This window comes from Salmo salar, chromosome ssa14 (assembly GCF_905237065.1).
Source record: "Salmo salar chromosome ssa14, Ssal_v3.1, whole genome shotgun sequence".
In the NCBI taxonomy this organism is placed as follows: Eukaryota; Metazoa; Chordata; class Actinopteri; order Salmoniformes; family Salmonidae; genus Salmo; species Salmo salar.
Window position 1 is genome coordinate 63984589 of NC_059455.1, and position 23422 is coordinate 64008010.

At 41.8% G+C, this 23422-nt stretch overlaps 1 protein-coding gene across 6 annotated transcripts in view; it reads right to left on the reverse strand.

The window, feature by feature from the left end:
* Positions 1–237: 237 nt before the first annotated feature.
* Positions 238–23422, reverse strand: part of LOC106569975 (POU domain, class 2, transcription factor 2) — a 50745-nt gene continuing 27560 nt past the window's right edge. The window contains exons 2-15 of one of the 6 annotated variants that reach the window (XM_014141778.2): positions 16063–16128; positions 15314–15348; positions 14657–14713; positions 13457–13570; positions 12623–12847; positions 12263–12371; positions 11768–11865; positions 11314–11475; positions 10840–11130; positions 10378–10569; positions 9769–9817; positions 9279–9426; positions 6924–6997; positions 238–6358 (exon numbers count right to left, since the gene is read on the reverse strand). In XM_014141778.2, coding sequence (XP_013997253.2) covers positions 6060–6358; positions 6924–6997; positions 9279–9426; positions 9769–9817; positions 10378–10569; positions 10840–11130; positions 11314–11475; positions 11768–11865; positions 12263–12371; positions 12623–12847; positions 13457–13570; positions 14657–14713; positions 15314–15348; positions 16063–16128 — 1919 coding nt within the window. In that variant the 3' untranslated portion in view covers positions 238–6059. Of the gene's footprint in view, positions 6359–6923; positions 6998–9274; positions 9427–9768; positions 9818–10377; positions 10570–10839; positions 11131–11313; positions 11509–11767; positions 11866–12244; positions 12372–12622; positions 12848–13456; positions 13571–14656; positions 14714–15313; positions 15349–16062; positions 16129–23422 lie in introns of those variants that run through there. The other 5 variants (XM_014141776.2, XM_014141775.2, XM_014141774.2 and 2 more) reach the window with 5 other exon arrangements.

Consider the following 23422-nt stretch of genomic DNA (forward strand, 5'->3'; position numbering starts at 1 on the left):
CTTCCCTTGATGCAGAAATACCCATTTGGATCCTTTTTGGTCAATAAAACAATGTTAACTGTGAATTATGATGGAACTCAGCTTAAAATGTAGTTCAAAATACTGCTTTAAATCTACATACTGGCACTGTAAATGTATCTCTTTAGTCAAATGCTAGATATTCAATAGCTGGTTTTGATAGAATGAATACCTATTTGAAAACACAAAGAGGACGAATAAATAGAAGACATGGAGAGATTGGTCTAAATTCGCACTTTATTCCTAACACTTACTGTTTCATTTGTCCCCCTCCCCCCAAACAACAGGCACACCGATAGCGATGAGTAAGGGGCAGTTTAACAGTTGGGAACAAAATCAAAAAACGGGTTACTAACTCAGAGAGAGAGCCTTGAGGTAAAAGCAGGTTACTCACAAACAGAAAGGAAATGGGTCGTAACAGATACAAAGTTACAGAGCAGTGTTTTAGTTATCATCAGCATCATAGTTATCATCATCATCAAACATCATTGTATTAAAGAGAACTTTTGCCGTTTTTATCATCAAAAAGAAAAATGCAAAGTTTTTACTTGTAAAAGAAAGAAGGTGTGGTGGAGCTCTTTGGTTTTCACTATTGAGGTTTTCATTAGTAAAATCTTTCTTTGCCATCCTCATTAAATTACCTTTGGATTTAAGCTGTATTGTAGAAAAAAACATGTTTTAAAAAAATAAACAAAGCATATGGGGCAAATTGAGTATGTTTGTTCTCTCTTTTACTATATCCTCTTTGATTTGATGTGACGTTCAGACATATTTGTGTTCTCAAGGCCAAAGAAATATCTTAGTTCATGGAGACCTATAAGTTGAGGACATTCTTAATAAGCACATAAAACAAACATTCATAGCCACTTATAACTACTGTATAAAATGGTCACAATTCAAGGCTCATAGCTTCATAGCATTAAGTGCTCTTGAAGACAGTAGTATGTCTTTTGATATCAATGAAGGGTAATAAATACCATTATGTAGCATTTACAGTCTTTATGAAGACTCCTGAATGTTTATATACACATGGATTAACTGTGTGTGTGTGTGTGTGTGTGTGTGTTTGTGTGTGTTCTCCGTGTTTGTGTGTGTGTGTGTTCTCCGTGTGTGTGTGTGTGTGTGTGTGTGTGTGTGTGTGTGTGTGTTGTGTGTGTCGGGTCTCACTGTGGTGGTTTAACTTTGGTATCATTCTCCGTCCACCACAGGAGAGCCCTTCACAGGCACACATACTGTACAGCATCATCATCACGCTAATATCCCACACACACCTTTTCAGAAGAGACATTGCCATAAACACCTCCAGTACCCTCACAGCACTGTCAACAGAAATCAAAGACCCACTGAAGGAGAGACGAGTGGTGCATCTACTTCTGAGGAGTGAGGTCATAGCACGTGTTACCTATAAAACCGAGGAAACTGCTTACAAACTGTTCTTTTTTTAAAGTTTTGGAAAGTCTTGTTCATCAAACTCAATAGCCAGGCCAGTTATTGTATCCCTCTGCTGAGCCAAGACGACCATGGTCACACGTCTTATTAAAGCTTCTGTCTATTTGGTTTTTCATCAAAGTACATGAGGTATATATGACGTCGCTCTCTTGAAACAAAAGACGAGATCAGAGAGCAAGAGAGAGAGAGCTGGAGATAGTATGAACATATACGTGTTTGAACTCCTATCGGCACACACAGGTGTAAGTAGAAAAGCGAAAGGAGAAATTTCAGGGGCCAGTGTTCCTCTAAAATGGACCCATTTCATGGATCAGTTTGATTCTCTCTCTCTCTCTCTCTCTGTCAGGTTAGGGCTTTTATCAGTTGAGACGGGCTCTGAGATGACACCCATTACAAGAACAGTCTTTACATTTGGTTTCAGTTTTTGTTTTAAAGCTAGGCCTTTTTGTCTTTGTGTTTTAAAGCATTTTGTCTTCTTGTCTTAATCTCAAGAACACCTCTCTTCAAAATACAACCTCACAATCCCCAACTATTACAATGGTCCGAAATAGAAAAAAAAGAATTACATCATTGAATAAATCAATAAACAAACAAGTGAGAGTTCGTAACATACAAATCTTTTGCAAAGAAACTCATCTTCCACCTCACATGAATAGATATACACCTTCAAAACAAAGATCCCAAGAGAGATAGTTTAAAGCTGTTGGTCTAAAATCAAGTCATCGTTATCGTCAACATTTTTATCAAGGATCATTTCACAGCCTTTTATACATTAGCAGTAGAAGATATAGCTTTTTTCCTACAAAATCTATTGAAGCACTAACAGATACATTCCCTATAAAGGGTAGGTCAACTGGTTTTCAGTTGATTTCCGCCCGCCCCTCCCAACAATATTATTATTGGTTGCCTTTAATATCTGCCTATATGTGCCCAAGTATGCCTCATTTCACGTGTGAAGTTCCATGTGTTTATCGAACAGTATTCTGTGGCACACTAGACAGAAGAGTGTGTACTGAATCTTTATGGTTTGGTTAATATGCGAGAGAATAGCTCTTTCTACACACTCATTCTGTCTCTCTTTTGCTCTCCTGTCACATACACACCATCCATATCTCACACACAGGTATGTGCGCAATCATGTATGGAAGCATGCCTGAATGCACACACACACACACAAACGCAAGCACACACGCACACACATACCTTTCTCTCTCAACCAGTCTCTCTACATATCTGTCCAAAAAACCCTAGCACAAACACAGTTATCCAACTGTTCCTCTCCGACAATTGTGCATTGATTTGGTTGTTATTTGGTATGTCTGTGTGTCAAACAGTTTTGCTTTTGGTATTCAGTTTTGGCTTTTTCACAACATTCTTGATCAAAGAAAAAAAATTGAAGCTACATTTTCACAGTATTATTTCCAACCACCTAATGAAAAAAAGCCAGAGCACACCAATAATAGCCCAGACCAGATATGAAAATAGGCAATAAATCATCCCATCATCCCCATTACAAGTAGAAAGCAATGAGACAAAGTCATACAGCAATCGACAGACCGACCATGAAAAGCAAAAAACAAAAAATATATATTCTTAAATTCAGTTCCGTGAGGTCATTAGCTGTTCCTCCATCCAGGAAAAGGGTGAACAAAGTGAGGTCACAAATGGAGGAGGGAGGAGAGAGTGAGAGAGGGAGCCTCTCAGGCTGTGACAGACTCTAAAGCCTCCTCCTCTTCCTTATCTTCCTCCTCCACTTCTTTGTCCACAACGTGTTGTATTTGGTTTTTGGTTTCTTATCTGTTCAGTTAAGTCGCTCATACGTAGGTTTTGGTAAGGTTATTTTTTGGTTTTGGTCCTTCGTTCCAGCTTTCTCCTCCGTTTTCCCCTGCAGTTTCCAACAGATCCTCTTTTTGCCTTTGACTCCTCTGGGCAGTCTTTTTGTTTTCTTCTCATCTTCTTTTTTTGGCTCTTTGACCCCATCTTTCGAGGCAAAGGAGAGGGGCAGAAGGGATGGAGGACAGGGGGGTTGGGGGCTCGGAGGGATGCTGTCCTTTTGTTTTTGAGTCGTCCTCTGTTATGGGGTGTTTGGTTTTTGACACGGCTGAGGTCTCTGTCTGAACACTTGTTTTCCCGGCTCTTCCGGCCGGGAGAAACAATGCTTTGGTATCCAAGAGTGACTAACTAGAAGTGACTGATATGAAGTCGGTGGAATGATATGAAAATTAATTATATTGAGAAAAAAAAACAGGCAAACAAATATAATGAAAAGCATTAAAGATTATTTAGCTTCAACATCGATACATTCTAATGTAGTCGTGTGTGTGTGTGTGTGTGTGTGTGTGTGTGTGTGTGTGTGTGTGTGTGTGTGTGTGTGTGTGTGTGTGCGCTTGAAGCAACAGCCATTAGAGTACATTTTGGTGTTCATATATACATTGATAAAGATTAGCAAAAAATACAGTATAAAATAAATTATACAAATACTGAGCTATATTGTTTGCAAAAAAAGTGTGGAAATTATATACTATTTTATACTAATACAATTGCTCAGAGAAAAATAAATAAATAAAAGATAAGGATAAAAATGATTCACACCCCGGTGTTTAATACTCTAGCGCACTCCCCTTGCAAGGATAACTACACTGAGCCTTCAAACAACAGGTAACCATTGCAAAATTGAGATTTTGTGGTCAATTAACAATTTTTTTGGTAGATTTTGATTTGTGTTTGGGGTCATTGTCTTGCTGGAAGATCCACTTGCGGCCAACTGTCAGCCTCCTGGCAGAGGCAACCAGGTTTTTGGTTAAAATGCCTGGTTGGTACTTGGTAAAGTTAATGATGCTATTGACCCCCCCAGGATCTGTGGAAGCAAAATAGCCCCATAATATCAAAGATCTACCACCATATTTTAACATTGGCTTGAGGTACCTTTATACATATTCTTCTGTTTTTCAAAACCAAACCCACCACTGGTGTGCGTGGCCAAAGAGCTCTATTTCCATGTAATTTGACCACAACACCCGGTTCCAATCCAAGTGCCAATGCTGTTTATAAAACTCCAGGCAGTGCTATGATCAGATGACATGAAAAGAGATCTCTTTGGTCACGCACACCAGTGGTGGGTTTGGCGTTGAAATACAGAAGAATAGGCAGAAATGTACCTCATACGGTAAAATATGGTGGTGGATCGTTGACGTTATGGGGCTATTTTGCCACAAGTGGATCTTCCAGCAAGACAATAACTCCCAAGCACTAATCAAAATCCACAAAGAAAAGTTTAATTGGCCACAAAAATCAACATTTTGCAATGGCCTTCTCAGTCTCCAGACTTGAACCCCATTGTCGTTTGAATTGAAGAGGGAAGTCCATAAGAGCAGACACAGGATCTGGAAATATTCTGCATGGAGGTATGGTCTAACATCCCTCCCAATGTGTTCTCCAATCTCATAAAACATTTGAGAAAAAGGCCCAGTGCCCTTATCCACGCAAGAGGAGGGTGCTAGGGAATTGGACATAAGAAGTTATGAAACAAAGGAGGCAACAATATCTCATCATATTAAACAAATGTTGAAGATAATAACCCTAATGACGAGGGTGATAATTATGATGATCATGACAATGAGGATTCAATGAGCAAAATGTGAAATAAACAAAGGAAATTGATTAGGAAAATAAACCACAAAATAAGTTGTAAAGTTATTAATTGTTATTCGAGGTGACTGCTAAATCCACAACACGGCTTTGTACTGTAAATAGGTTGAAAATGTACAGCCACTAGAGAGGTAGGCAAAGATATGTGGGAGGACTGACACTACTAAGATATCTATATCAAATCATGTTCATTTGGTATGACATAACCCAATGCTCAAATCATATAAAATACAAAAATATGTGTTGCAAAACTTAAAAAGAACATATTACGATGAAATAATACGTTTTTGGCGTTGTTGAGTGTGGGTGATGTGCTGATCCTGGACAGATCAGAATCATAAGTCTTTTAAGTAAAGCTTTTCTCTCCGTTTTTTTTGGTTTCAGTTTTTGGTATTTCGGTTTTGGAGATTTTGGCATGTTTGTCATTTTTATCTTTGTGTGTTTTTCCCTTCTAGGTTTTTTTTTTATTTGGTTTTCTTTCCATCCATCCGCTGAAGCTTGTTGAAAGTCTTTCCTTCCTTTCCTGTCCTTGCCACCCATCTCTCACACAAAGTCTTAGTTCAGTTGTCATCCCTGCCCTCTTTGTCATCCGTTTTTTTTCAGCTCATTTGTTCTTTTCCAGAGAAAGGAGTAAATGTATATTAGCATTCACTGCCGACAAAACGTTCCACAATGCCACCTCTCCAACTGTATAGATAGATCATTTTTTTGGTTTAAATCTCCCCGTTCTCCTGTTCTCTCCTCCTCTCCATTCTTCCTCGCTCTCTTCTTCCTCTTTCAATCTGTGTATTTTTTGGCTTCGAAAGACTCCGGGAGAGAGAGCGAAGGCGACAAATGGAGGGAGAGAGAGATGGCTTTGGTTGAAAGGCGAGGTGTTTCTGTAAAGCTCCACTAAAACTCCTCCTCCTCCTCCTTCTGATAGGATCCTTTGGGTTGTGTCGTCGTCACTCGGCCATGGCCCCGCCAAGTGGCGGCGGTGAGGCTTCGCTGAACGAGCAGAAGGAGGCAGGGCTGGAGCAGGGAGAGGCGGAGCAGGAGTCGACGTCCATGCCGCTGGCGCGGGGGGGCGGAGAGTCGCCCCTGGGACCGCCGACCAATCCCACGCAGGCTTGGTGGGACGCCATAGGCAGGAGGGTGTGGCGGTTGAGGAATAGGGAGGGGCGAACCCCAGCCCCGCCCAGGATCATTTGACCTCCGCCCTCAAGACTGGAAATGGGCAGCTGCCCACCACTGGCAGCCAGAGCTGAACCATGATAGAGTTACAGGGGACAGGGTGAGAGAGGCAGGTGGAAGGATTGGTGGGGGAGGAGAAAGAATATAAGTTAATACACCTACCAGATACGTGGGCATCGATTTGGTACATGGGCATCGATTTGGGTGACACTGTAACTGATGAGATGGTGAGATGAAGGATGGCGATGACGAAGGTGAGATATTGCAACAGATGAGAGAAAGTAGTATGACTAAAGCAGGAAGAGCTTAGCCAGTCAGAGCTTGCAGGAAAGCTAACTCATGCTTGGCACATACGCACAGACACACACGACACTCACATTATCTACTTGGCGGCGATATGGATGGGATGGTGTGACGACATGCAATTTCAATTGATTTGAAATCCCATGTTGAAATGATAGCAAACTGAGGCACATCTTCCTTTCTGCCTTGAGATCTGCACGGTTAACTCAACATTTTCTCCTCTTGTCATCAGAGCATGATGTATGTGAGAGTCAGAGTTGCGCGGCACTTATTACAAATCAGAATACTAATCCATCATCTGGATAGTCACTGATTTTGTCAGACTAACACACCTTGCATTGTGGCCAGGGGATTGCTGCTGATGAGAGCCTGGTTCATCCCTGTGCTTACTCCCATCATTGTGTTCCTGGAATATGTATGGATCCATATTCATCCATGTGCAAATACACACACATTCAAATACACACACATTCAAACACACAAATGCAGAGATAGAGAAAGGACCAAGAGGGTTAATCGAGAAAGGACCAAGAGGGTTAAGTGAAAGCTCATTAATCAAACACCCTCATTTATGTCTGATATGGAAGCACAACATGTTTTGATTGTATGCATTGGCCTGGTTCTGAGTCTGGGTTGACTAGCACGTCTATGACTGCAGACAAACACTACCGTTCCAAAGTTTGGGGTCACTTAGAAATGTCCTTGTTTTTGAAAGAAATGGAAAGAAATTCCATAAAAATAACATCAAATTGATCAGAAATACAGTGTAGACCTTGTTAATGTTGTAAATGACTATTGTAGCTGGAAACGGCAGATTTTCTATGGAATATCTACATAGGCGTACAGAGGACAATTATAAGCAACCATCACTCCTGTGTTCCAATGACACGTTGTATTAGCTAATCCAAGTTTATCATTTTAAAAGGCTAATTGATCATTAGAGAACCCTTTTGTAATTATGTTAGCAGAGCTGAAAACTGTTGTTCTGAATAAAGAAGCAATAAAATTGTCCTTCTTTAGACTAGTTGAGTATCTGGAGCGTCTGCATTTGTGGGTTTGATTACCAACTCAAAATGGCCAGAAACAATGGCCAGGAACAAAAAGGTGTGGGAGGCTCGGTGCACAACTGAGCAAGAGGACAAGTACATTAGAGTGTCTAGTTTGAGAAACAGACGCCTCACAAGTACTCAACTGGCAGCTTCATTAAATAGTACCTGCAAACCACCAGTCTCAACGTCAACAGTGAAGAGGCCACTCCGGGATGCTCGTCTTCTAGGCAGAGTTCCACTGTCCAGTGTCTGTGTTCTTTTGCCCATCATCTTTTCTTTTTTATTGGCCAATCTGAGATATGGCTTTTTCTTTGCAACTCTGCCTAGAAGGCCAGCATCCTGGAGTCGCTTCTTCACTGTTGACGTTGAGACTGGTGTTTTGCAGGTACTATTTAATGAAGCTGCCAGTTGAGGACTTGTGAGGCGTCTGTTTCTCAAACTAGACACTCTAATGTACTTGTCCTCTTGCTCAGTTGTGCACCGGGGCCTCCCACTCCTCTTTCTATTCTGGTTAGGGCCAGTTTGCGCTGTTCTGTAAAGGGAGTAGTACACAGCGTTGTACAAGATCTTCAGTTTCTTGGCAATTTCTCACATGGAATAGCCTTCATTTCTCAGAACAAGAATAGACTGACGAGTTTCAGAAGAAAGTTTCTGGCCATTTTGAGCCTGTTATCATGCTGATTCCACAGATACTTAACTAGTCTAAAGGCCAGTTTTATTGCTTCTTTATTCAGAACAACAGTTTTCAGCTCTGCTAACATAATTACAAAAGGGTTCTCTAATGATCAATTAGCCTTTTAAAATGATAAACTTGGATTAGCTAATACAACGTGTCATTGGAACACAGGAGTGATGGTTGCTGATAATGGACCTCTATACGCCTATGTAGATATTCCATAGAAAATCTGCCGTTTCCAGCTACAATAGTCATTTACAACATTAACAACGTCTAAACTGTATTTCTGATCAATTTGATGTTATTTTAATTGACAAAAAAAAGTGATTTTCTTTGAAAAACAAGGACATTTCTAAGTGACCCCAAACTTTTGAACGGTAGTGTATGTGCATGTTTCTTCATATGTGTGAGAACTTGCAGATGTGCTGCAAAACAGGTGGGGTAGCTTGACGTACCACATGTAGTCATATACCATGAATTCCCAGCAAGTCAGTAAATATCACCAATTCCAGTTTATTGTTTGCGTTCACAGTTTAGCAGATGTTATAGCAGATGCAGCGAAATGCTTGTAAGTCTCAGAATGTCAGTTACGCTAGGTACTGTAGCTTGTCATTGCGTGCATTCTGGTGTTTAATTCATCAATCTATTCAACCTGAATCTTACTATGGAGGTCCATTGGGAAATTATTCTAATTTGAAATGACAACCTGGCAAAGTGGTGAAACACAGAAAAGTGTGTTGAGGATTCAGTGTTAGGAGTCTGTGTTAGATTGAGCACATGTGCAGTAGTCGTTGACTGTGCAGAGAGAGGATAGAGGAGATCACAGAGTTTGAGTTATATAATCAGGGGACACTAACCCAGCATCTACTATCAAAGTGTATTCGTTGAGTATGAAGGATTGTTCAGTGTTAGATTGAGTAAGTGTAGAGTAGTAGGAGAGAGAGAGAGAGAGAGAGACTCACCCAGAGTTCAGGCTGTGGGCACTGAGGGTGTGAGGGGCGTTGCTGGCTGTGCTGTGTGGAGGCGGAGTAACAGAGGACGGGGCGGAGCTCATAGTTGCAGAGCCACTGGGGGTCATAGGGCAGGTTGCCGAGGGCGATGGACTGGTCACTGAGAAAGAGAGAGAAAACCATCAGTAATATGAATGGTATACAGTACATTTGGTTACATTGATTACAGGAGGTTGGTGGTACCATAATAGGGGAGAATGACTGGAGCGGAATCAGTGGAATGGTATCAAATACATCAAACACATGGTTTCCATTATTATGAGCTGTTCTTCCCTCAGCAGCCTACTGTGACATTGATAGGTTGTCCCAATGCCCATGGTACTGGGTTTGAGAACCATCTGAACTCGTCTCTGTCTTAGTCCACTAAAGGGAATTTAGACCTCTGGCACTTGTGGCCTAGCTTCACAAAAACACAAATGTATCCAAAAATCAATTTCCTCACCTGTTGTGCTGAGGCTGGTGGCAGCCTGGTGCAGCCCCTGACTAGACATCTGGAGGGAGAGAGAAAGAAAGAAAGAAAGAAAGAAAGAAAGAAAGAAAGAAAGAAAGAAAGAAAGAAAGAAAGAAAGAAAGAAAGAAAGAAAGAAAGAAAAGAAAGAAAAGAGAGAAAAAGAGAGAGAAAAGAGAGAGAAAAAGGCAGAAAGAGAGAGTGAGAGAGAAAGAGAGAAAGAGAGAAAGTGAGAGAGAGGTGGATAGGTTGTGAGCAGGAGAGGGACAGGAGAAACATGCTCTCGTGGTGTAACTGTGATGACGTGTGGGTTGGTGTGTAACATATCACACCTCATACAACAACAGTGTAGTAATTTGCACGGCACTGAGAGCAGAGCAGTGCTGGATGGGTTAGGCCACAGGGTCATACATGGGGTCATGCAGAGGGAGGGGGCATGTCCATAGAGACAGAGAGTCAAAGATCTATTCCTCTCATGATGACAGACTTGTATTTAGACAGAGTTTGTTTCCAAACTAAGGAACAAGGGGGGCAAAGGACCAAAGGCCTGCCAATGACAGGCATGGTGGGGAGGGTGGGGATGGGGTGAGTGCGGGGTCATACCATGTGTGGGCTGTAGCAGGGGGGTTTGTGCGTCACAAGGGGGGACTGGCTGGGCAGGGGAGGGGTTGCACTGCAGGGGTTGATGCGCTTCTCTTTCTGGCGCCGGTTGCAGAACCAGACCCGGATCACCTCCTTCTCCATGTTGAGCTGCTTGCCCATCAGGAGGATCTCCTCTGAGTTAGGCTTCTGGTTCTGGAGGGAACACGGTCAGAAATCATGATCAAACATGTTGTCACAGGCCACAAACATTTTATATCGCATAAATCAGACATGTTATCAATGTTACTTTCAATAGTGGTATTTAGATGATGAAATGTTCATAAAAAAGGGAAATAAACTTCATTAAACTGTTGTGGACAGAATCGTTGGTTTATGTACTCTACTGCGAGTGCAGTGTAGAGAGTACTATGTGATTTGAGTGGGTTCCCCAGTGGTCTGGTGTGGGACCTCTCTCTTTCTCACCGAGATGAAGTTGCGCTCTAAGGCCACGCGGACGTTGGTCTCAATGCTGGTGCGTTTCTTCCTGCGGCGCCCCGTCATGCCCTCAAAGCCCATCATGGGGGAGGAGAGAGAGCTGGGGCTGGGAAGCATGTTGTCTATCGCCATGGTCTCTGCGTCGTTTAGCCACTTCTCAAGCAGAGGCTTGAGCTTGCACATGTTCTTAAAGCTCAGGTTGAGGGCCTCGAAGCGGGAGATGGTGGTCTGGCTGAAGTCATTCCCATACAGTTTCCCCATAGCCATGCCAACGTCACCCTGGGGAGGGGAGAGATCATTTGTGTTAAACATTCATCTTCATTCAGGCGTCTAGCGTCTCCTGACCCCCGTCACTGCAAACACACACACTCCGACCCACGTGAAGCCTAGCTTGATCAAATTGCTCACGCTCCTCTTGACCTCTATCACATTTCACGCACGCGCACACACACACACACGTACCTGTGTGAAGCCCAGTTTGATGCGTCTCTGTTTGAAGGTGCGGGCGAACTGCTCCAGCTCCTCCAGGTCACTTGGCTCCTCGCCATGCGGGCCAGAGGTCACCGAGGTCATGGGGGCGGACGAGGCCCCGGAGGTCACACCGCCGTCCCCGCTCTTGTCCCTCTGTAACGACGTGAGGCTGTCACCGTGACGACGCTACAGTGCGTGAGACATAAACCTATATCATTGCTGTGGAATGGCGAAGGGTGGCTGGCACACCGACATTAGCTATTGAAGGCTGATGAAAGATCTATGGCGAGGTTGTGAATATTAATTTGTAGAACAGCTATGGCTATTGATGGTTTCTTGACTTAATTTGTTTACCTACAAGTATGTAGTACAAGTATGTTATAAAGTGTAGTCTCAACACACACACACACACACACACTCGAGGTGGTTTTCAATAATACTATACCTGTGCTTGCAGTCCCAGCCTGGGTGGAGTAGTTAGAAGACTCCCCTGGCTTTGCTGATGCTGAGGTAGCGAAATTAAATTTGGTGTCGAGAGCAAACCTGAGGAACACAACGGAGAAGCAGTTTAGTATTAGTATTGTAATTATATGAACACTATCTTATTGTATTTTAACTGTATTCTAACTCGTTTTAGAACTAAGCAGTTAGATCATAATGCCAAGCTATACATTATGTTTAGTATTAGTATTGTAATTATATGAACACTATCTTATTGTATTTTAACTGTATTCTAACTCGTTTTAGAACTAAGCAGTTAGATCATAATGCCAAGCTATACATTATGTTTAGTATTAGTATTGTAATTATATGAACACTATCTTATTGTATTTTAACTGTATTCTAACTCGTTTTAGAACTAAGCAGTTAGATCATAATGCCAAGCTAAGTCACAGTGTTGATGATGGTGGTTCTCACTTACTTAGTAGGTCCCACTTACCCTGCTGCCCCGGTTGTCCCTGGGCCTGAGGCAGGAGGAACTGAGGAGACTGCAGGTGGTGGCCGGGCATCAGGACTAACTGCTGCAGCTGCAACAGCTGCTGGATATCCTACAGGAGGGAGGGAGGGAGAGAGGGAGAGAGTCAACAAATCATGTATGATTTCTGAAAAGAGCAACATACACACACACCCTTGGAGGAAATATAGTGCAAAGAAATGAGCAAAGCCCCAGCCTTTAAAGTAACAGTGGAGAGAGAGTATAGAGTATATGGAGAAACCCTTCTGACATAGACGAGTGTTGGTTCGTGAGTTAGATTGGCTTAAAGCTGGTCATATCTGATCCGTGACTGGCCGCTCCTACCTGGGCGGTGAGCTGGATAGGCTGAGAGAGCGTGAGCTGGGGCTGGGCATGCTCTTGTTTGGTCAGCTGCTGCTGCTGTTGTTGCTGCTGCTGATTGGCTTGGGCTGCTGCGTGGGCGGCATGAGCAGCGTGAGCCGCGTTGGACTGCTGCACGGCAGCGGCCAGGAGCTGAGCCTGGGCCTGCTGAAGCAACAGCTGCTGCTGCGCAGGCAAGAGGGCAGCCAGCTGAGGAACAGGAGGAAGAGGAGGAGAGGAGGAAAGGGTAGGGTTTGCCCAAAGCGAGGAGGGGGGAAAAGCAAAAGAGGTAGAGAATAGTGTCACTCAGCGTTTGAGCAGGCAGTAAGAGGCAGAGGTGGGATCAATTCCATTTTAATTCAGTCGATTCAGGAATGAGGAAAATCTGAATCGACAGAATTGAGTTGAAATGGAATTCGCCCCAACCTCGATAAGACGCAAGCAAGAGCGAAGCAGAAGAAGCCTACTCTAACCGTCTACACACTGCACTCTTAGAAAAAATGGTGCTATCTAGAACCTTAAATGGTTCTTCGCCTGTCCCCATAGGAGAACCCTTTGAAGAACCATTTTTGGTTCCATGTAGAACCCTTTTGGGTTCCATGTAGAAGCCTTTCTACAGTGGGTTCTACATGGAACCCAAAAGGGTTCTGTCTGGAACCAAAAAGGGTTCTGCCTGGAACCAAAAAGGGTTCTACATGGAACCAAAAAGGGTTCTGCCTGGAACCAAAAATGGTTCTCCTATTGGGATAGCCGAAAAACCTTTTGGAAAAAAAATTCTAAGTGTATACATTCAGCTAGTGTGTCTGTGCCAGTGCTTACCCCTGCCAGCTGACTTCCTGCCAACATGAGCTGTGTGTGAGGGTGAGGTGTCTGCTGCTGGGAGGGAGGCGGCACATGGGTGGAGGTCATCTCAGGGCCAGCCTCACTTTTACTCTGCAGGGGGAATAATATCAAAACATTGAATAGGGTGAAAACTCTAAAGGTAAATGCATGCAAAAATAATAATCGTGAAGATATATGTTTTTTTTTGGCATCTGGTACACAGGCCTCAGTCTCGTTGCCAAAATGGGTCCCTTAAATGGACAGAAATATGGTGCAAATGACCTGATTAGAGCAAAATCCATTTTTTGCCTAAAACTAAGGATTTGGGTGGTTTCATGAGATAAAACATGTATTAATATCAGAGGATCATCTATATACTGTATGAACCATACAGCCAACATTCAAGAAAAGAATTGACAAAAACAATTAGCAACTCCACAATTTTTTACTGAATTACATACAGTTGAAGTGGGAAGTTTACATACACTTATGTTGAATTCATTAAAACTCCTTTTTCAACCACTCCAAAAAATGTCTTGTTAACAAACTATAGTTTTGGCAAGTCGGTTAGGACATCTACTTTGTGCATGACACAAGTAACTTACTTTTGAATAAAGAAGTTAAAGTAAAAAATGTAATCGGCAATTAATAAAATATGTCAACAGATTTTTTTCAAGTCTCCTGCTCTTGTCAATAAACGAGTCTTAACCCATTTAACTGTAGATATATGAATTTGATCTCCATTTTAGGCCCTAATGGGGCCCCACAACATATAGTAAGAAATATATTAACATGCATAACATGTTGAGCTCTGTTGTAATAATTTCAGAATATTCCAAGTTGACTGATGATTCCTGACCTGAGGAAGCTCCTATCCATCGATCTGCCAATAACTCTCTTTTTTCTCCATCTCCCTTAATTTCGATATATTCATGTCTACAGTCTCTCTTCTGCAGCATGTCTTTATAAAGTGAGTTGTGCTCGTTCTTACGCTCTAGTTCTCAGGAGTTGATGGGCGTGTCAGCATTCGTAATTGCTCAAACATCCTCATTTGCATATTGGCCAATATATATGCAGTACCTGAGGTATGTCTGTGAGGTCTAAACAGATAAGCCACTCACACACACAAGCACACACTGTCTCTCGCTCTCTCTCTCTCTCTCTCTCTCTCGCATGTGAGTGCCCTAATTCACTCACCTTGGTGTTGCTCAAGGAAGGAGAAAGACTGAAGGGACTCGTTTTCATTGGCTGAACCTGCGAGGAGACGAACGGCAACAAAATCTTTAAACAGACACAGATCTTTAAATCTACTCATGTGCAAAGCCATGAACACAGTTGCCATTCCAGGTTGATAGAACTCATCAATTTAATCCACGTGTCTCCTAATCATTTTCATTTTTTAAAACCTATCCAAAAAAAGTACCATGGTAGGACCTTAGAGATAGGACAACTTGGGGAATTGAGGTGGTCCTGAACACTGAAATATCTGTAACACTTTAAAATTCACTTAAAAACAGCATCATACCTTTTATAGAAAATCATTTTGCCAGATACTGTAAATATCGGATATGTTTTTAGAAAATCTAAGCAGCATTTATGTTTCTCTGTAGGCTACAGAGTTTTTTTTGCATTCAGTAGGCCTACATGTCCTGGGTTTAATATTGCCCTTTCGATGACCGGTTGGTGCCGAACTCTGACCTTTTGTATCTTTTAGGTTCTACTGTATACACTTATTCAAATAATCGTATTACAACCTTAGAGCAAATAACAAGAATACATCAAAAACAAATAACAGTAAACAAACAACAACAAACATCCTTTTACGTTCAATGAAATGAAATTGAGACGACAAACCTGATCATTTGCATCGGGACTTTTCCTCTCAGAGTCTGGTAAGATAAAGAGAGAGAGACAGAGAGACAGGGGTGAGAAAAGAGAGAGAAGAGAAAATGAAAAGTGCAAGATTGAATTCTAATAACCCTGTAATGATCTACTGCAAATGCCTCAGGCTGCAGTTTGAAATAGGTTACTTCAAATGTCAATTACTAGCATTCCGCATCCTAGCTGTCAGCTAAATCTACTTAGAAACATAGGTGTGCCACGATATGACTCTGAGCAGTGACCTATATGGAGGTATAGTGTTACGTGCGTAAGTCATACAAACAGGCTGACTAAAACATTCTCATTTTCTGTTCGGAAAATGTGAGAAACGTGATCAAAGTAGAAGATTTGCGGTCTGTTATTGTGGGTGTTTTCTGTCATAGGGCGGCAGGTACCCTATAGCGGTTAAGAGCATTAGGCCAGTAACCGAAAGGTCGCTGGTTCGAATCACTGAGCCGACCAGGTGAAAAACCTGCTGATGTGCCCTTGAGCAAGGCACCTAACCCAAATTACTGCTCTAAGTCGCTCTGGATAAGAGCAACTGCTAAATTACTTAAATATAAACACATCCAAAAACAATACAACAGATTAGCCCACTCTTACCAATCAATATGACAACACAGACAGATGTAGGTACAAACAACATACTTTGATTCAAACATTCATATAAAATGATGATAAATGATATTAAAGCAAAACATAATGCAGTCTAAAATGGTTACCTGTGCTCTCCCCTGGAAAGTCTGCCCCAGGCTTCTCGTCCTCTGCTGGTTTTGACATCCTGATATCTGCAGGGGAGAGAGGGAGGCAGGTTAAATATAACATGTTTCCAACTGAAAAACATACCCAGCCCAGCGTATATGGAGGGATGAAGATGAGAGATTCACTGGGAGAAAGTCTCCCTCACCCTTCCCTCCCTCCCTCCATCCATCTCCTCTTCTCCTTGGCTCACACAGTGGCTTCCCGACTCATGAGTATCACAGGCCATGTTCAGTCTTACGCAGTAACGCATGCTATGCACCCAAGACGAGAGAGAGAGAGAGAGGCCAAAAACAAAATTTCCATCCGACTGGATTAATGAACACAAATGAAATGGTTTGGAGACCTGGCACGAGGCTAGGTGGCACAGACAAGTCTATTCAAATCTCCCCACCATAAATCCAACTAATCTGTTTGTAATAAAATCAGCGTTGGTAACGGAATGTGATTTTCTGAAAGGTAAATTGCAGCATGAAGAACAGTCATATGTTTTTACAGAATCGGACAAATAAACGATTTCATGTCAAACATAAATGTGAAAGTGGTATTCAAGATTTCCAAATACATTACACGTAATAAATGCACAATACAAATGATAATAATACTTGTTTAACATAATTGGAGATAGGAAAACTTGAACTAATTTCATATAGAATAGGTCTACATATGTGGGAATGTCTGTCAAAAACCTCGATCATTTCATTGTATGTCTAGGCAAATGATTACAACAGGTCATTTTTGTAGAACAGATAAGATGCTCAAATTGAAGTTAATTTATTTCGACATACACGCTTTTAACAGAAATGTAGTATGCGCCAAAATTAGCCTTATACCTTTAAATAGATTTTAATTTGTTTTAATCAAAACTATTCTTCAAAATTTGTCTTGAAAAGATGAAAAAACAAAGGTTAAGTTTGACCTATAATGAATGACACAACACGTTTTCATGAATATTTGGATAATTCTGTATGATGGAACGCATGCCATTTAACAAGCTAATAGGCTATGCTTTTTGCATGCATGTCTTCTAAGATCTAGTAATAGTCTATCTACACTTGTTTTAATTGCAGAATAGGCCTACCTATGTTATAACAGCTGCAGTAATTATGTTTCAAATAATAATTTATTTTAGGCCTTATGAACCAGAAATTAACCTAGGTAGTGTCATGGAAAACAACTCCGACATTTTCCATCCGATGTTTTTACCTCTAATCTAAATATCTACATTTGAATAGACAAACGTTTAGCTTAGCTGTTACGAAAGCATAAAAACTTGAACAACGATGATACAATCTAAGAGTTACCTGGGTTGTCGACATTCATGAGAAAATACAAGTATTTATCAGAAGCTTTGGTATGGTGATGTACTTCCTAATATCAAGTCATAGTTGTATATTTGCACGTGACGCATTTTGCATACCTGCAGATATCCTCAAGCCCGATGATTAATTTCTTGCCATTTATTGGGCAAAACAAGGAGCCTAAATAGTTTTCACATGGCTAAGGTGAACGCACTGTTTCATTAAAGTTTCGGACCAAAAAAAGCCTACTGAAAGAGGAGGTCAAATAGATTGTCTACAGCAATAAGCCTCTATGCATATAAGCGAAACTCTTGAGTATTTTCCACCCACCCGTTCATTCTCTGTAGGCCTACCATTTCTAGAAGCTTTTTTTTTGGATGCCTACGTTCTTCCACTCTCAACACTAACACCACGGTGAGTCACAGGTTTGGCATTGTTACAATTCCAATGGCTCTAATTACAATTATAATAGACCCATAATTATATGAAGCAAAAGTTGAGTGTGCTGCTCTGAGTAAAAACAATCAAACTGCAAAATAATTCCAGTAGCCTAGCCTGAAACTGATCTCTCTGATTCCTCCCCATGTTTAAGTGGAAACAAAATATGGCAGTTGAGCAAATTGAGCCTACTCTGAGATTTATTTGACTGATAACAACCAAAATAAAATAAAAATCAGTAGGCCTACTTATCTTTCTGATTCCTCCCCTATCTGTAGGTGAAAGGCAGGCAATAGGCATACTACTGTATATGGCTGCGTGTTAATAGCTAATTTACATTTTCGAGAATGTGACCAAAGCATAGTTCTGATTTGTGACCATAATGTCAAGCTCTGCCTCTGACCTGCTGTGATTCATTGTTATGTCACATCCTACTACTACTGACTTTCCATCACTTGACTTCATATTGTATTGCCTCCATCCCCAGAAAGAGAGGGGGTGTTACAGAATATCACAAAGCCATGCAAATACACACTGCCAAATACACACTGCCAAATACACACTGCCAAATACACAACGCCTAACAGTGGTTATACACATCTAGAAGTAGCTGCGAAATGTTACCCTGGTAGCCTGTACATACATGAGTCTATGCTTTACGTGCATACACACACACACACTTTGGTCTTCCTCAGGAGAGACGAACTGGCATTTCACTGCAACTATGAACGGCAGAGCTCGTTTTGATGTTCACTAATTAGCTGTGCTTGTTACTGACGGCAACGCTAATTAACTCCCAAAGCCTCCACCCCAGGAGAGACCATTAACCAGTAATTGGTACAAGACGAAGAGCGTAGTACTTACCTGGGAATCAGACATTATTTTTCACCATAGCCACCATCTTACAGCACGAAAAGGATTCTGCTGTGCTGACCTCCCTGCTTTTTTGTCTTTTTTCCACATTCACTCTTTCCCGCGAGGCCTAAGATGTAGCTGCACAAATCATGCAAATTGAGCATTTAAATCTATGGATATTAATATAGCTATAGCTGAGCCTGAATAGTCAAATGAGAAAACAAAATAAATCCTACATGTGAATATTAGGTCTCTTGGGAGTCAGGTTTGAGCTCTATTCTACATGCTAATATGTGAGGTTAAAAAGATGGTGATGATGAAGAGTACCTTATCGCCTCACTCTTAATCCTCCCTCCTCCCACTAGGACTTCCTCCACCCTTTCACCATCCCCCTCTTACACCTCCTTCCTCCCCCCCACACATCCTTTAACATATGTAGTGCACGAGCGAAGGAAAGAACACTAGAAAGAGAGGGGGATATTGGAAAAAAAATATGACAATGCAGGTTGTGTTTTGAGGGGGGAGCGGAAGGGGAGGTGGAGGGCACATTTTTCAGATGTTAGGGGTATATTGCCAGAACTCTAATCACAAAACTCTTAACTGATAACACTTGTAATGTCCCCCTATTTTATGTCCAGAACCTTTGATTGTGCATTCATTGAGGATTCACACACCTTTCACCCTTGAGTCATTCATGCAAAATCTGTTTTCTGTGAATTAGCATGACAGGCTCACCATTTAGTCATTTTAACTACCATTTAATGTGAAGAAACCCGCACACCGCTCTTGCTAGTTTCACTGCTCTTTATTAAGCTCTGAGAAAGTCCTTGAGGCCGATACGTAAAGCTTATTATTAAAGAGCAGTGTGGGGTTTCTTCTTTTATCTCATCTTATTCAACTGTTACCATGCACCTGCAACAAAGAGAGCTCAGATGTGCGAGTGTCTAATGAATTGACCATTTAATCCAATAGCAAAAAGCACAGGATACACATTCCAAAATGGTTATTTTTGGAAGTGCAATAGAAAGAGTAGTAGATGGTAAATATCATTTTCCATACAGTTCTTGACTATAACTTGACATTTTTGAAAATAATTTCTATCCAAGGGCAGGTTGTAAGGATGTTGAGAAATCTGTCAGTCTAGCAGTTTCATTATCCTTATACGGTACATACGTAGGGCAAATAATCAGAAATAGGGGTAATGTAAAAGCTACTGTAAAAACGTATCACGGTGTTGTATGCCATTTCTGCCCCGTGCAACATTTTACAAGATCACCTTTTCTACATGATTGGTGATACAGTATCGCCTGTCTCTCTGCTTGAAATTCATCAGCTTACAGTATATCAATGAAATTCAGATAATGAGTGGAAAATATTGTTATATACAACCCAGGTATTTCTGCAGTGCATTTTACACTACACTATAATTCCAAATTGTAGCACATAGAGAGTGACTCTTTCCACTTTGTACTATTGAAGCACACTGGCTGATGTAGAATGATGATGGAGTATTTACAGCCACATCCATATATGATTTGGTTTTACCTTCCAACATAAATTGATGTCATATTGATACAGTGTTCAGCAGTTATCAAACTACATACGTTAACGAGGCACTACATCATTTGTATTCAGTAGTTATCTGTTTTGAGCAGTTTGATTAAGTGATAGTTCATTCTATTGTAAAGAAATGTCAAGAAAATCCTATAACAAATTGAAAGCAGACGCTACAAAAGAAGATTGCCATTTTGAAACTGTAACTGTAGTATCGACTGTGGTATTTTTGACGCAGTGATTGCAGAATAACTGCAGTGTACAGAATAACTGCACTTTAACTGCAGTTATATTGCAATATTACTGCAGGAAAGAAATGTGTTATTTTGGACGCAGTATTTGCAGCCTACTGCAGTTATACTGTATTCTAACTACAGTTAGACTATAGTGTACTGCAGTTATACTGAACTCTGACTGCAATCTTTTTTCGTATGAGGTTACTTACAGTGCATCCGGAAAGTATTCAGACCCCTTCCCTTTTTCCACATTTTGTTACATTACAGCCTTGTTCTAAAATGGATTCAATATTTTTTTGCGTCATCACTCTACACACAATACCCCATAATGACAAAGCAAAAACAGGCACCCCAGCTAGCACAGTGGATCTGGGACGATTCCGGCTGAGAGTCGGGGCACTCGGCTGAGAGTCAGACTCGGCCGACATCATGTGGCCGGAGTCTGGGCCGCCTTCTGCAGTATTACTTATGGCTAGGATGCGGGGATTGAGCTCGGGCTGATTCCGGTGTGAGTTATTTGGCCCAAATGTATTACTTGGGGCTCGGGCCGATTCCAGTGTGAGTTATCTGGCCCAAATGTATTACTTGGGGCTCGGGCCGATTCCAGTGTGAGTTATCTGGCCCAAATGTATTACTTGGGGCTCGGGCCGATTCCAGTGTGAGTTATCTGGCCCAAATGTATTACTTGGGGCTCGGGCCGATTGGGGCTACTCTCTGGCAGATGATTTCACGGGCTGCTTTATATAATTAACATTTCATAATTTTTTTCTCCAGATTTTCTCATTGTTTCTGTGATAAAAAAAATGCAATGGACATTTAAATACAATTCTTTAAGAGTCCTGTATAGTATTTTAGTATTTTGTTACCTTGTGCAAGGCAATTGATAAGCATTAAAACCTTTGTGGATGGAGCCTCCCGAGTGGTGCAGCGGTCTAAGATATTGCATCGCAGTGCAAACTGTTTTGCTACAGATGCTGGTTCGAGACCCGTGTCGGACGCGACCGGGAGACCCATGAAGCGACGGACAATTGGCCCAGCGTCGTCCGAATTAGGGGAGAGTTTGGCCGGCCGGGATGTCCTTGTCCCATCGCGCTGTAGCGACTCCTGTATGGTGGGCCAGGCACATGCACGCTGACACGGTCACCAGGTGTATGGTGTTTCCTCCGACACAAAATGTTTTTTTTTGTGAATGGGTATAATTTGTATGTATAAAATGAATAATAGTAATATTTAAAATGACTAAATCGGGTAATTTTGTATACATTTATTTAAATTTGCATCGGGCTGCTTCTGAGGGATTCTGGTAAGATGCTGGCAAAGTCGGCTGTATTCCGGTAGACAATTCAATCAGTTCCGGCCCCCCCCGAAGAGGGCCGCTTTGCGCCAAATCCCCATTGCTAGCTGGGACAGATCTGGGGAAGGATACAAACAAATTCTGCAGCATTGAAGGTCCCCAGGAACACAGTGGCCTCCATCATTCTTACATGGTGCAGCACTCCACCAATCAGGCCTTTATGGTAGAGTGGCCAGACGGAAGACACTCCTCAGTAAAAGACACATCACAGCCCGCTTGGTGTTTGCCAAAAGGCACCTAAAGGACTCTCAGACCATGAGAAACAAGATTCTCTGTTCTGATTAAACCAAGATTGAACTCTTTGGCCTGAATGCCAAGCGTCACGTCTGTAGGAAACCTCGCACCATCCCTACGATGGAGCATGGTGGTGGCAGCATCATGCTGTGGGGATGTTTTTTAACAGCAGGGACTGGGAGACTAGTCAGGATCGAGGGAAAGATGAACGGAGCAAAGTACAGAGAGATCCTTGATGAAAACCTGCTCCAGAGCGCTCTGGACCTCAGATTGGGGACCTTCCAACAGGACAACGACCCTAAGCACACAGCCAAGACAATGCAGGAGTGGCTTCGGGACAAGTCTCTGAATGTCCTTGAGTGACCCAGCCAGAGCCCGGACTTGATCCTGATCGAACATCTCTTGAGACCTGAAAATAGCAACGCTCCCCATCCAACCTGACAGAGCTTGAGAGGATCTGCAGTGAAGAATGGGAGAAACTCCCCAAATACAGGTGTGCCAAGCTTGTTCGTCATACCCAAGAAGACTCAAGGCTGTAATCGCTGCCAAAGGTGCTTCAGCAAAGTACTAAGTAAAGGGTCTGAATACTTATGTAAATGTGATATTTCAGTTCTTTTATAATTTGTTATTGTTTTTTTATTGAACCTTTATTTAACTAGGCAAGTCTATGTTTATTTTTAATAAACCTGTTTTTGCTTTGTCACAATGGGGTATTGTGTGTAGATTGATGAGGGAAAAAACAATTGAATCCATTTTAGAATAAGGCTGTAACGTAACAAAATGTGGAAAAAGTCAACAGGTCTGAATAGTTTCCGAAGGCACTGTTGATTGAATATGTATACAAATTAAAAGAGTGATTTGGTGCAGTGAACAATTGCCTTTGTGAATTAGTTTGTTGTACTCAGTCAATTGAAACTGCTTAGTTTTGAAACATGAGCCATTTTGATGATCTGTGTAGATTTTTGTGCTTAGAGTTGTGAAAATGTACCACAAACTGTATTAGGGTCAGTATCAAGTTCAAGGTCTCAGAAGGAGGAAGTAGGGAGAGGTGGTTTCAGAACGTACCGAGTGGGAGAAAGAAATTGAGAGGCTGGGCAGAAGAAGAGAAAACAGCAAGCCGAAAGAGGAAAAGGAAAGAACGGATGAAAGTGTCGCAGTTGGAAAGTGCTTGGGTGGCTGCTGGAAACTACTAGTCATACAATGAGAAATAGCCTGCCGCCCGCCTTCACTCACCATGCGCTCTTTCCAATTTCTTACTCTCACTTCTCCACAGTCGCCTATGTAGGCAGATATGTTCTTATCATTACATACTGTGTGTGATTGAAATTTGGACCAGAAATTCAGTTTCGTT